The sequence below is a fragment of the Stegodyphus dumicola genome, chromosome 1 (assembly GCF_044657685.1).
Source record: "Stegodyphus dumicola isolate Sdum_Otavi_A_Nest chromosome 1, ASM4465768v1".
Lineage (NCBI taxonomy): Eukaryota > Metazoa > Arthropoda > Arachnida > Araneae > Eresidae > Stegodyphus > Stegodyphus dumicola.
The window spans coordinates 6839565-6855306 of record NC_140768.1 but is presented as its reverse complement, the minus strand read 5'-3'; the positions used below and the strand labels follow the sequence as shown (position 1 = coordinate 6855306).

At 34.1% G+C, this 15742-nt stretch overlaps 1 protein-coding gene and 1 long non-coding RNA gene across 2 annotated transcripts in view; one reads left to right on the top strand and one right to left on the bottom strand.

Moving 5' to 3' along the window:
• The window catches only part of LOC146999038 (uncharacterized), a 610841-nt gene that overhangs the window by 376918 nt on the left and 218181 nt on the right, over positions 1-15742 (top strand). The window lies entirely within an intron of this gene.
• Positions 1261-15742, bottom strand: part of LOC146999039 (uncharacterized) — a 141384-nt gene continuing 126902 nt past the window's right edge. Inside the window, exon 5 of the mRNA XM_085812468.1 lies at positions 1261-10616. Within this exon, the coding sequence (XP_085668594.1) occupies positions 10355-10616 (262 nt within the window). The 3' untranslated portion in view covers positions 1261-10354. The remainder of the gene's footprint in view (positions 10617-15742) is intronic.

Genomic DNA, 15742 nt, shown 5'->3' with positions numbered 1-15742 from the left:
TATGGAACTTCGCTGCCGCCAATGTTTAGCGGCTGGAGGTATACACATTTCTTATTAGAACCCATTTTTATAATGTTACCACACCATTTTTCTTCAAAAAACTGTGATATATTGTTTCTAAAAGACTGAATTTCTCTGCTAAGAGTATAATTTTTTGTTGTAATTGATGTTTGTGTTGAACTTTAGAAACATTCTATGTCACTTTCCTTAAGGGTCCTCGTACACCTTAAACCTCTTATGATCTTCGAATATGTGACTTGCAAGAACTGGGATATTTATTTTAAAAGCAGTTACTTCCAACATTGTACAGCTGACTACATAACATAGCTGCTTTGGGAACTAGTAACCAGAAAGTTTGTGTTGCCACAAATATTTTTGTAATTTAATCCGCTTTGTGACAAAAAATGTTTCCACATTGCGTGCATGATATTTGAAAAATGTCTAATGATACACTCTTGAAATTGGATGGAATTCTTTATATGGGCACTATTTTCTAACTGAGCCAAAAATCTTATGAATATTTTAATATTAAAAAATTTTATGCACGAAAACATTACAGATTTTTTTTAACAAAATGCATTTTATAAACTCAACTCCAAATAAAATAAAAATTTAACATGAAATTCTTAGAATTTTTGGTTCACATGTTTTAAAAACGATATATTAAATATGGAATTAAATTATGCAACAGAATGTTTTAAACTGTGCGCACATGCTGGAAACATGACGAAAAATTTTGTCACAAAGCGGATTAAATTACAAAAATATTTGTGGCAACACAAACTTTCTGGTTACTCTTTCAGAAAGCAGCTATATTATGTAGTCAGCTGTAAAAAGTTGGAAGTAATTCCTTTTAAAATTAGTAGGTTATCCCAATTCTTGCAACAGTCACTGTGTAACGTGTATACGAGCCAGTTTCCCTTAGAAAGTCCTCCACGAAAGCTTCCCTCCCCTTAGGCAGATAGCCCTAGTGTGCTTTGCCTTAATTAAATACACCACACCACCACCAATTGCAACAGTCACATATTCGAACATCTTATGGTTTTTAAGCTGTACGAGTCCCCTTAAAGAACTGTTTATTGAACACGTCCTGTAAATTTCATGTTTCCATGTTGCTTCATTCTCAAATCAGCTACAAAAAAACATGCTGTTCTTTAAGTTTTGTAGGGCAGTGAATAATGATTTTATGGAACTAATTTAAGTAAAATTTAAATGGCAAAACAAAATTGTTATCATGTACAAAAATATATGAGCATCACAACGAACAAATGACCTTTATTTACAGAACGTAGATACAAGTGTGAAGTACATTGGAAGTTCCTTTATCAGTAACACTAAAGTTTTCTTTCAGCCATATAAGTTTAGAGATACATTTACTTTAGATCTAAAAAAAGAACAGTAATATCACAATAAATATGTCCAAACTTATTACTAAATACAATATTAAACGCGAAGGCAGTTTTTTCCAGCTCCGTATATATATATATATATAGATATATATTATATGATGTAATGAATTGACAATTAATAGAAAAAAATATTTACACTACATATGAAGCTATCAAACTGTGCATAAAATTAATTAGTGATATGTGCATATTTTGATATACTTTTGCATTATAGAATTTTTAAACTCTTTCAATAATTTATAATTTTTCTACAAGTGTTCTTTACATTCAATTATATGTAAATATAATATTGTAATTCTCTTTATTAATATATGGCAATACAGTACAACTCGCTAATAACGAACCCGGAATTAACGAGCAAATTAAAAATACTTGGTTGGTTCAATGTTGCGTTTATGGGAGCATACCTCGCTTTTAACGCGCAAACCACGGTTATAGTGAGCAATAGGATTTGTGATTCATAAAATTTTTATTGACTTCCGGCTCAGTTAATCCGCCGCTAACATGTGACGCCGGCCGGTTTTTATCTTGGGGACTAAGCAGGATTAAATTTTTACCGATGAATTCTACAAGTGTTATCCAACCTATGTACCAAGCGATCATGAAAAGCTTTGAATCAAACATTCGTAAGCACTTCATTTTGACGCTTCTAGAGAGAATATAAAAAATAAGAACAATCTCAAATGCTAATACACACGTACTCGAAAGGATGCGTTTAATAAACTACGCATGGGAAAACGTTCATTACCAATTGCTTCCGAAAGGCTAGATTGGACATTTCTCAAGAGAAGCAAATAGGAAAATTTGGATATGAGTGGAGATTGATGCTAGTGTTAAGGGGTCCGTGGTTCGATTCCCGGCGAAGGCGTTTGCTATTTTTCATCTTGTGTGCTTTCAAAAACATACGTAATGTCTCTACAAGTGGCGCCCGAACTAAAAGTGTTGTGGATGAGGATTCTCCGCACCCAGGATTTGGCGACTAGGTCCCCTAAAACCCTAGTCGCCCTTTAAAAAGGGAAGTATATAAGGTATTTGTCCCACTTCCCTAGTGTGCCTTCGTGGTGTAGTGGTTCTGCACACTGGGCTGGTATTCCAGAGGTCCGTGGTTCGATTCCCGGCAAAGGCAGTTGTATATTTTTCATATTTTCTGCTTCCAATTAACCTAATGTCTCTACAAGCGCATAGAAAAATTTCAAATGTTTTTCGAAGCCAAGGATGCAAACGAAGGTTGAATTTCGAGCAACGAGATTTCTCCGAAGAACAACATAAGAAAGAGACAATGAGAGTGAGTTAAGCAAATTAACCAACTTCTTTTGTACTGTATAGAAGCAAAAAATAAGTGAAATATATATATAATGGGAACATGTATTAATTTTTATGATTTTTCATGTATTAATTTTTATGGTTTTTTAGTGAACCCGTGTTTTGCGAGCACTCGGTTATAACGAGCAAATATCGCGGTCCCTTCACGCTCGTTATAAGCGAGTTCGACTGTATATTAAATTTTCCTGGATAAAATTCATACGTAATTATTTAAGGATGAGATGCTACAAATTTCGGCCGGTATATTAATCCCAGTATCATTCGCTTCAGTTTGACTGAGAATGTAAGCTGAAAACTCTTTCTGAGAATTAAAAATTGTAATAAAATTATGTTAACCTTCCAATCAATTACTTTGAATATTACGTGCTAAATTTTATTATCTCATCTTTCTTTCAATTTAGAAGCTCTGCAGATCAGCTTTAATGAATGAGTAGGAATTTAGAAGAGAACGGAATAAATAGAGCATGGTCTCGAGATACGACGCTAATTGGATTTAACGCTTAGCTAGACGTAAATTTCAAAAGCTATGCTTACAGAGGTAAAAGTTGAGTTTGTTGATTATTTTTAACGTGTCTCCCTTTAGACAATGTTGATTTCAAATAATTGACTGAGTAATAACAGGAGTAACCGACTTCCATAAATTAGATTTTAAAGTCTATTTTTCAATGTAGTAACTAAGAATCCTAATGAAAATGGCTTAAAATTTTCCTTGCAGTGGAAGAGTAATAAAATAGATTTTGATAAAAGAAAAAAAAAAAAAAACAAGGAGTTGGAACTTAATTTAGTACCTAAAGCCAACTGCTAGAAAACTGTTGGTATTTTGAACTTAAAAAAAATAACACTTAAAACAAAATGAGTTTTTAAGACTGCTCGGTAAATGTATTGGTAATGTATTATGGATCAGGCAAAAAGCTGCTGTTCAAAGAGGATTCAATTCTAGTATTTCAGATACATACATTTAGGAAACATGGTGCAATTGTTTACCGTGGAAAATCACTGCTCAGTTAAGTCACTTTAAATATCATTAGCGTCAGCCCCTAAAGTCTCTAAACGATCCACATATCGTTATTTTATTTTAAGAATCTAATGATATGTTAATTGATATGCTGCTTCTTTTTTTACCCTTTCAATGCGCATTTCGAAGTTTTTCATTATAGCGAATTTTTAGATTGTAGATCACCTACGTGTTTATGACGAATTGTGACGAATACTGGATGATAAAGTATTCTTTCGCAAGAAATGTTATTCAAATAAATAAAATCAAATAAAAGAAATATATGAACATGTTTAAACTACAGAATGCAAAAGAATAAATAGATATTTTTAAAATAACTATTTGAAGAATTATAAATTCAACTTCGCAACTAAAATAATTAAAATGAAATTCCAAAAGCAAGGATAAAGTATAAAAATAAAAACTGTGACTGACAAATATAATATGAAGTAAAAATATGCACGAAAAAAGTTGTGTATAAACTGTTCTACAGAAGCGAAGAAGACTACTTTGAACACCCCTAAAATTTCAGAAATGTGTACCTTTAAAAATTTCAGAGTGACTCTCGTATTAGTAATGATTTTTACGACATTTCTAAGAAACTTTTATTTTTTCAAAGTAAGAGAAACTCAATATTTTCGACTGAGATGACAATTACATGTATCACATTCCGGAAACACTACAGCATTTCAAAGGAAAAACTGGCCGAATATTTATAAAGTAACATTTACGCAGCTTTCTCGCATGCTCATCTCCGCATCATTTTACGTAAAAATTAGGCATATTGTTAGATTAAATTAATGGGAGCTGAAGCCATCAGATACTTCAAAAAGGCAATATCATTGAGATTCATCTGGCCCACCAGCGGCCGAGCGGTAAAGTCGCTGAACACTGGTAGTTCGGTCCGAGGTTCGAATCCCGCGAACGGGCTGGCTGCATGGGTGTTTTCGTGGTTTTCTCCATGTGTAACGTGTATACGAGCCAGTTTCCCTTAGAAAGTCCTCCACAAAGGCATCAATCCCCTAAGACAGATAGCCCTAGTGTGCTTTGCCGTCATTAAATGGTCCGTAAAATGAGATACTGGGTAGTGTGGGGTATTTAATGACGGCAAAGCACACTAAGGCTATCTGCCTGAGGGGATTGATGCCTTTGTGGAGGAATTTCTAAAGGAAACTGCCTCGTATACACGCTACACAGAGGCAGATAGCCCTAGAGTGCTTTGCCATAATTAAATGCACACAAAAATACGCATTGAGATTCATCTGATATTTTCTAATGAGGACTGACATATCTTTACACAGCCAATAACAGTGGAACAATGAGCAACGTGCATTCAAATTCATACTTTCTTCCATCAACTCTCTCTTTTCAGCAAATGAAAAGATCAAAAATACTGTTTTGTTATTTTGACATATATCATTATTTTACCTCAGCCGTTTGTTAGAATGATAATGGAAAAGAATATAATATTGTAAACTGTAAGAATAATAATAAAAAGAATTTTTAAACTTTGAATCATAAAAATTAGAATGCTTGCAGTTTTTATTTATGTTACGAAAAACACCAATTTGTTGAAAATAATTTATATGCTAGTTGAGCACGTATTAACGAAAATTTTTTGTATTTTCTCATTTATTTCAATTTTTATTCGAGCAGAACTACTTTTAGAATAATTGCTTCAGCACAAAAGACGCGGAATTGAATCATTCTTGGAAATGAACGTTCTGTGACGGCTTTGGTTTCTTTTAAATATTTTGACGAAAATTCGCAGAATTTTAGCTACGGAATTCTTACACTTTCTCCTCAACTAGACATCAGTGTAATAAAAATTGCAAACATGCAAAAATTCAAAGTGTAATGAAATAGGGCAAGCTTGTATGCAGTCGATTTATTGAAATTGAGTGAATCAGTTGCACTTCAAAGTACAAATTTAAAGCGCGTTCTCGTACAAATTTTTACTTGTACGAAGTAGACGAAGTATTGTAATCGCGAAAAGTTTTGGGTATCATATTCCAACGAAAATTTTCATTTTGAACGCTCTCGAATCTAGTTGAACAAAGTTTTTGTGTGACATCTATACGTATGGACAGAATAAAGGAATCTTTTTCCAAAAACAAATTGAAAAATGTATTCAGAAAAGATTTTTTTCGGGACGTCTGTACGTACCCACGTATGTATATATCTCACACAACTAAAGTACGAGTAGCCTCAGCATGTTGAAATTTTGTATACAAGACTGCTATAACTGCACCTCGCTTTTTGGCTGCAATCGACTGCATCAAATATATATAATATTGTATGTAAGTACAATATATATATATATATATAATATTATGTGTAAATATATATATAGTGTTACGAAATGTCAAGGCGCGGTAAGATGGCTTCCCCGCAAAGCAGTTTTAGGGTTGCCATAAAATGGTAAAGGAAGGCAGGTTTGCCACATTTGGCGACAAAATTGACGATATACCATGGAGGTCGGAGAACCTTCTGGAACGAATTCTTATCGGTTTAGCCCAGAATGTTCTCGAACACAAGCCGAAAACTATATAAACCCTGCTGGTCCGCAGTCAGTTAGTGTGTGTGTGTGCCTCGTCCAGAGTGCAAGTTAGTTAGTATCGAGTTGGTGTCTCGTCTAGCAAGTGAATCCCTGCGGAGTCAATCGAGTTGACAGCCGGGCAGCGATTGCCGAGTGGGTCGTCGAGTGCACCGAAGGAGTCTGTTAGTGTATCGTCGAGAGAGCGTGTTGAGCTCCGGGAACGACTGAACCGAAGAGTCGGGAGCTGTGCTCGTGTGTCGTCGAGTGCATTGCGAGTTGTAGCGTGGAGAGTCTCGAGAGTACGTGGAGTTCCGAGAACGACCGAGCAGAGTCGGGTGCTTTGCAGGAAGCTGTCTTCACCATGATAGCCTGATAACCTGAAGGCTGTGTCGTTGATTGTTCCAGCGTGTTTATAGTAGATCTTCGACGACTTTAAAACGTGCTATTAGAGCTGTCCTGATTAATATTGGCTAAGTAAAGTGTGTTTCGATACTTCGTCGTTATTCACTCCAGATCTACGAACCCCGTACGAACGTGAAGGAAGAAAATAACGTAACAACTGGTGTCAGAAGTGGAATAGAACGCAGCAATATATTTGGTCAGGTAACTGCCAGCCACCGAGCCATGTAACAGAGAGAAATGTATATATATATATATTCCAACTCTTCAATTCCTTTTTTCTTCTTACATGCTTGTAAATTGCGCATTTTTTGCTCTCATGTGCTTTTTGTGCTCCCGTTAAGGATTTATGCCTTTAGTTAATCTGCACGCAATAGTTGTAGAATTATCAACAATTTAAAAGTTGTTTGATTGCCACTAAGCCTAACGGAACCGCCATTTGTTGACATTTGAAAACTCTTAGTAGAATAAAGAATTAAGTCAGTTTCTGGACTTCAGTGTCTTTTTGCTGAGTGTGACTAAAAATAAACTTTCAGTTTGGTGCACCGAATAATCTGCCTTCTTGTCCGCTGGCCGAATTGCTTGTTTCCGCTCAGAAACTCTAATTTTAATTGTAAAAACTGTTTCTTTCAACTGTATTTTACAATTTTTAATGAAGATGTTTTGACTTGCCGCGAGGCGAGAACCGAATTAATTGAACGAGAAATGTATGTCTAATGAAATTCGTAGAAATAAAGTCAAAATAAATGAAATGCAGCAAAAATGTGCATAATTTAATAGGCTGTACAAGGAAGCCATGTGATGCGCACATCAGATTTTTACTTCCTTGTGCGAAGTAAAAACTAAGCATTGTAATCGCAAAAAGTTTCAGGCAGCATATTTCAACGAAAATATCCATTTTGACTGCTTTCGAATGCAATTTAACGATGTTTTTGCTTGATATCTGTACGTAAGGACAGAATAAAAGACTCTTTTCCTCCAAAAAAATTATAAAACTGCTTTAAAATGAATTCTGAAGAGAATTTTTCGTAGCCTATGTACGAACGTATGTCCGTACGTATCTCGCATAACTCAAAAACGAGTAGCCTCAGAACATTGAAATTTTGTATATAGGACTACTACAACATGTAGATGTGCACCTCGTATTTTGCTTGCGATCGGCCGCGCCAAGCGTATATAAATATATTTATATATATATCCACTCTGTTACCCGGCTCAGTGATCTCAGTTTCTTTGCTCTTATATGTTTGTAAATTTGCAACATTTTTTGCTTTAAAAATGATTGAATTATGTTGTTCTTATCTTCCGGTTAAGGTTTTTATGCCTTCAGTAAATCTGTATGCAATTCGCAACAACAAAGATAAAGCCTTCATTTATTATTGCGAATTAAATCATGCTTAATCCTTTCTGGAATATTTTCGAGGAAATAAGTGTTTAAGATTTACTTCGTAATTTTTAATGCAGATATTTTGAGTTTTTATGTATTTTTGCCTTGTCGCGAAGTGAGAACTGAATTAATTGAATGAGAAATACTGAATCGTCTGTGAAAAACTGTTTCTTTTTTGTTTTGTTCGCTTAATTTCTTTTATACATCGTTCTAGCTTTATTATAGTATTTGAATAGAACCTGTGGCAACGATTAGATAATTCTTAAAATGATATAAATTTTGTGCATTCTGAGTTTTAATATGAACTGTTAAGTGAGCCTAGCGCCAGAGTGTCGCTATGGTAAACAAATAGAATTTTAAAGAATGCATTTATTCTATTGTGGTTTATGCGCTGTCGGCGAAGTAGATTTAATTCAATCCAATAAGTTTAAACAAAATGCAAGAAAAAATGCGTATAATTTAATATTCCGTATAAGGAAGTCATGTCTTGTACAGATCAGATTTTTTTTAATAGACCAACTACCATTTTTGCATACATTTTGTGTGATCAGATATGTTCAATGATGCTGAAAAGCGAATGAAAATGTGCCGACTAGTGGCTAAGACGCTAAAGCTGCGGAACGATGGCCGAATTGTATTTCCGCAGTTGAATGCTTTGACTGTATAGAGGAGTCATGGTTTTGCTATATAGTGACGAAGTGCAATGTGGTTTCAAAGGCAGTTAAAACACAGTCTCCTTTACTTTGCAATGTATTGGCACTTTTCATCATTCCTGTATCTTTAAAATTTATCAAGTTGAATCTTTCACTCAATCAATTTTAATTAAACGGTAGAATTAAGTGTTCTACAGAAATTATGAATATGTTAATCTCAACAGAAAAATAACGAAATGTCAAAATTATATATAAAAAAAATCATGTCAAAAGAAAATAATATCGTTATCGTTTCCGGACTCACATTCAATTCAGTCAGTTTTAGCAGATAAAATTAGAAATATTATAACCTCTGTGTAATGATTATCATAGAACAAATATGTAAACACAAACAGTTGATTATATTATAAGCTTATATCATACCTGTTTAATATATGACATAACTTGTGATTACTTACGTTTAGATATATCACAGTCAGAAAGAGAAATTTAAATTATTCTCACTTTTTTAAACTCTTATAATTCTTAAAAAGGTTCTAAAAATTACCTGATAGCATTGATTATTGAAATTAGCAAGATTTAAAAGAAAATATAAATTAGTAAATATGCTTACAACTTCTTGAAGATTTAAGCTAGTCGGCAAATGATAAAAGTGAATGAATGAGCCATTTTCAGTCATTTTAGCTGAAATATCATTTAATGATTTATACTAAGTTTAAATAAACTAAATAAAAATCATTTTGCTTAAACTTTATTTTAACTAAATTTTTTAAGGGGTATCAGAAGCCCCTATACCGACAATGTTAAATTTGCCATTTTCGATGTACCTTTTCTCAAAATCTGCTGTAGATACACGCTTAAAATTATTTGTGTAATTAAAGTATACCTATCTGATTATACTGAAATGAGCTTTTGAAACATTTTGAATTTTAGAGTAATTAACAGAATATTTTGTTATGCATATTAAAATTTAGCACTTTTCTCACACAAAAAACTTTTTAAAATTTTTTATTCCAAGTTTATCACAAAAAGCTTATTTCAGTAAATATTACGAAAACTAATAAATAAGCCATAAAAATTTTAGATACCTGTGAGCAGTAGTTCTTGAGAAAAGGTACATCGAATATAAAAAAATCACGTTTGGAGAAAAACGCGTTTTTATGTAAAAATCCTCATTGATCAAAGCATTCGATGACATATTAGAACTAGATTTGTTTACAGTTCTAATTTTCATAGAGATCACAGAATGGTATTTTTAGAAAGATAAAAGTGTAGAGAATTTGGAAATGCAAAAATCCGAAATTACAATTTTTTGAAGATTTTGGGGTTCCAACACCCCTTTTAATTAAACTAAATTTTCGTTTATGGTAAAACTTCATTCATTCAAAAATTATACTCTCACAAATTGGTTTTCTAGCCTCTCATGAAATTTATTAAGTAATTCATTAAACGAAATTACGAACCATATAGCTATTTTTTTTAAGTTCGTTCTTTTTATTTTAGGTATTTATTAAAGGGGCTGACGGTGGGAAAAGATAGTCTTGTAGAACACGACCCTGAAACACCGATAAAAATAAATCTGGATTTTCTTAGTCACACAGGGACTATAAAGTTTACGTGGGCTCAGATTTCTCTGCCATTCGCCTTCGTTTATAAGTCATGTTTCCAAGAGATAACTTTCAACAGTGTTGCTACCAAGATGGTAAGAAATGGTAAGGAAGTTGCGTCCCTGTTAAAAGTTGGAGCGAAGGAGGATGTGCAAGAGTCCCTGGCATAGGTGTAATGTGCGCAATGCTCGTGTATGAGTGGGCTGGAAATGCGGTCGAGATGCTGTTGGAGGAAATCGGCAGCTTCCTGTCCGCAGTCCTGGCTGACATGGATGTACTTGCACAACACGAACTCATTGAACGCGCTGTAAAAGAAAAACATCTATTTATTATTTTCTAAAGACTGATTCAATCATATTCATCAGTGACATATTACGAGGGTCGATCCAAAAAAAAAAAAAGGGTTACAAAGGCAATAACAAATTATTTATTACTAAAAAAAATCTGAAAGGTTCCAGATTTAAAATTATGTCCAAAGGGGCGTTTGTTTTGTGTCTTACCTTTATTTATTAAACTAGCAGCTTCGCTGCCAGCCTTCGCCTGGCTTTTAAATGTACCGGAAAAATGGCTGAAGGAACACCAAACGTTAAATTTAAAAACTGCGTAGAATTTTACTCTCCAGAACAACTTCATAAAAAAAGTTATTACGTATAACAAAATTACAATGAAATAAGCAATATCCCTTAATACAAATATTAATTATCCTAATAAATAAATTAACCAACTTCCCTTTGCAAAATCTTAAGAACTCAAATGGTATAAAGGAGGTTGAAAACTTTGTTTCCTAAAAAAAATCACTCAAAACTTTTCAATATCTTAAAATCGGTGAAATAAGCGGTAAATAACATAGAAGAATACAAAAAAGAAAAAATTCTGAAAAGCAAAGTATAATTAATGATATTTTATCTTATATTTTCAAGAGAAAAAAATTACAATGAAATAAGCTATATCCCTTAGCACAAATATTAATTATCCTAATAAAAAATTAACCAACTTTCCGTTGAAGAAAAAAAATCACGCAAAACTTTTAAATATTTACAAACAGTGAAATAAGCAAATAGTAACATGAAAGCAACTCAAAAAACATAAAATTCCGTGCAGAATTTTACTCTGTAGAACAACTTTATCAAAATAAATAAATAAAAATGTACTATATATATATATATATATATATAAATGACAATGAAATATGCCAATCTCTTAAAAACAGTGACATAAGAAATGCGATGAAAAATTGTTGCCAAACTCATATTTCTAAAAGAATGAAACTATTCAAAATGATGCGATTTCATCAAAAGTATCAACAACAAGACGAGAAAATTGTTGCCAAAATCACATTTTTAAAGATGTGAGAAGTGTACTCGAAAGCTTCATTAAAATTTTTTTTTTAAAATACAAAATATCATTTTTCCAAAATTCTTTTTGTAAAAGCAGTCGCAAGGATGAAAGTTTAACGTGTCCAAAAATCGAAGAAAAATAAATTGTACATTTTTAAAAATAAACTATTTTATAAAAAATCCCGTTGAAAAGGTGTTAAGCTCCCTTTGTTAAATAAATTCGTATTGAATCGATTTATTGAAACACGAAATTTATTTTAAGTTCGTGCCTAGGTTTCATGACGATGTTTTTTTTAGGGATAAAATAAATGTTTTTTTTAGGGAATGCGAGCCATTGTATCTTTAGTTTTCGAAATGCCCTCGTATATCTAATTTAAAAAATGCACATTTATCTTCGCCAGTTCTTATAATAACAAAGTTAAAAGTAATAGTCCCAACCCCGACAGTAGTTACCGACGCTGACTGGCGTAACGAAGGACCCGGGATTGAATCCCAGAGAAGGCTTGGATATTTGTAAATGTACAGTGTCTCTGCGGCATGGGAGGACTCTAAATATGCATCGAGCCGAATGTCTTCTCGAGAGGTTTGTGGTAGGAAAAGAGGGGTGCAAGACCCTAGGACTCGCCCCCTCCAGGGTGCTCTTTATCAAAATTGGGGGTGCGGAACTGAGCAAAGCCTTGTTACTTGTATGGTGATCAGGGCTCTTTGCAAACGAAAGCGCAATCGATGAGTTTTGTTGAGTTTGTTCTGATGATACTCTGAGATAAGTCACAACAAGAACAGATCTCGCATAATGAACGAATGTACGAACCGCACTAAAAGGCATTCTGCAAAACAAACTCTTTCTTGCATTATAAAATCCACGCATACATTCTGACGCAAAAATTATTAACATATTAAACTTGTAGTTAAATTAAAAAAAAAAAATTATATCTGTTTAAGAAGGCCAAAGGACCAGAAAATACGCACGCTTTTAAACAAAGCCAAAATGGATAAAGGAGCAGGCAAGTAAATACATAGCCCTGTTTGAATAGAAACTCAATAAATTCTGGAGCAATGTTTCTTCTCCTGAAATGGATGGAAACGAACATGCCTTACGTTGATTCTAGCAAAATATACAAAGGTTATCGGCGTGAGCTGAGGGATAAATTCGTGGAAGACATTTTATGGGCAACTCTATCGCATTCGCCTTACCCGTGTAGGGCCCCTGATAGTCGACGCAGAAAAATCTGTGAAGCTACTGGCTAGAATCTGTATCTAGGGAGCTCCGAACTGACGAGCGTGGCGATTCCAGAACCGCGAGGGAAGACCGTTTTATACGATTGGGCCAAGAGGGGATTGACGTTAAGTCCCAAGCTAGAATCTCAGTAGCGGGTCCTTGTGCTTTCAGATGTGATGTCCAACCTATTCTGTGTAAAACCTAGAGGGCGGGACAGCCCGCCTAGTACTCGCGGGTAGCACGTTTAGACAACCAGTCAGATCTTCGAGCTTATATGGCCGCAGTTTATCACGAAGTTCGAGGACAGGGAGTGGTGACCCCGCGGCCCGGACCACGTGTTGGGTTTAGGACCTCGTATTGGGTAGGTTGTAGAGTCATTAGGTTAATTGGAAGACAGAGAGATGAAAAATATGCAACCGCCTTCGCCGGGAATCGAACCACGGACCTCTGGAATACCGGCCCAGAGTGCTACAGTTACACCACGAAGGCACGCTAGGGAAGTGGAAGAAATACCTTATATACTCCCCTTTTTAAAGAACAACTAGGGTTTTAGGAGACCTAGTCGCCAAATCCTGGGTGCGGAGAATCATCATCCACAACCCTTTTAGTTGGGCCACCATAAAAGGTCTGTCGCGCGGTTAGTGTTAAGGCCCGTCCACACGAGGACGCTCCCGACGTAGTTGACGTAACTTTTTTGACGCCGGCGTAAATTCGCAGGACGCAGAAGACGTAAAACTGAGTACGCTCCTGTTCAGCTTTTACGCCCGCGACGCGCGCGTATAGCCAATAGCCGACCGAGTTCTTATCAAGTGTCATAATCAGAAAATCTCCTTGCTTACCCGTTTCAATATGGCGTCAGAGCCACACAGAGATGAGTTTTTGCTTAGAAATATAGCTGTATAAAGCAATAAAATAATCAGCATTGTTCACGCCATCTTCAGATTTCTCAAACCGTACATATTAGTATAAATTTAAAATTCTCATTAAAGGGAAAAACTGTATACTTATAAAGCAATGATCCGACCAGTATGTCCATATGCTTCACCTATTTATAACACCGTAAGTAATAGGAGCCTAAATAAATTACAGTTTCTACGAAATCAAAGTTTCTGCCTTACAAAATTCTCCTTAATTATTATAAATATTGGCTATATCATGTGTAATAAAAAGCTCTATAAATATCCCAATATTAAATATACCAAAAACTAACTTCAGCAATATAATAACTCCTAAAATAAAGCAGTTGACTGTGAAAGAGTATTCAATAAAATACAATTACGAAATTTTGGAGGAAAGTTACAAACTTGTGTCATACAGTAATCATTTATTTAAGTTTAATTAAATGACCTTTGCAGCGACTTCTACTTGTTACATTATTTTTCACAAGCAACGCTATCACAGATAGCTGAGTGGTCAGCGCGCTGCTTTGTTGGCGGAGGAATGGAAAGGTGGCAAGTTCGAACCTCACCCGTAGACGGTATAATTCAGTTAGCTTTTCTCATTTTGAAACGTGTTTCTTATATTTAATCATGAATCATTATATTCTTATTTTACCTATTATTATTGTTTTTATTTCTTATTTTATTCATTATTATTATTTTTTTAAATTTAGTTTAAAAATGTTCAGTGCAAATAGAAATCCTTATGTAATAATATATCTGCATCTCTTTATCATATATCATCTATAAATTCTCTCTTTATTTTTACTTTATTGCATATTTGATCATGCACATAATTTCTCATAAACTGTCCAAAGTTTGAACCTCATTCTAAATTCAAAAATAAATAAAAAGAAAAACAAAAGACAGCGAGTTAAAAAAATATGAAGTTGGTTTTATTATATGGTGGATGGTGTATATAAAGAGAATTAAGTAATTTAATTCTCTTTATATACTGTATTCCAAACCAATTTTATAAATCCTAATTTTCATACGATATAGAATCTGCAAGTCTGTCAAACTGGTCGATACTCATCCTGAAGGCATTAAAAAACAAGTAATATACCCCCCCCCAAAAAAAAATTAAGTCAATTCCTACTTAGGTCCACAAAGAAAAGTTTAAAAATACAAAAATAAATAAATAAATAAATAAAAATACAAACATAATTTTTTTAAATTAAAAATTAAAAAATTTTTAATATCTGAAAAAGCTGTATTAACATCAAGTGTTATTCACTGCAAGTTTAAAAAATTGTATTTGAACTTGAGTGGATGAATAAAAAGCATTTTATGTACTGAAAATTTGAACAAGATATAGGGAGAGTGTGAGCTAATAGTAGGAATTTAATAATTCCAGATATTCCTTTCGCAAACAAGGCAGTAAAAAAAAAAAAAAAAAAAAAAAAAAAAAAAAAAAAACTCTTTGAACAGGTCGCTCTAAATAAATCTTTCGGACCCATTCTTGCCATTTTTTGCGGTTTTGCCTCTGCTTAATAATTGTACATAATAGTAAAGTTTCAGCTATAAAAAAAATTCATCTGATTCGGACAACTTGCCGCAAACATACAGAAGAACAGCGAAGTAATAAGATACAGCTCTGTTGACGCTATATTACAGCGTCACGTGAATTTTGCTCAAAATAATTCTATTGGTTAAACGCACTCTTCGCAAGCGTACTCGTTTGGACGCTTTTACGCTGGTAACGTAAAAGCGCGTTCGTCAGCTACGTTTCGAGCGTACTCGTGTGGACGGGCCTTTAGACTGGGCTTCAGCACATGACACCAACGAACCATTTTAAGATGGTTTTTTGCCTGGATACTGCTTCCCGCCTACTAAGGAGGCTTATCAGAGGGATCTAGGTCGTGTAGTGATTAATGTGTCGGCACACGTACACAAGTATTATTATTACCCACGTAGAAAAGCACGAAAACGCGCCT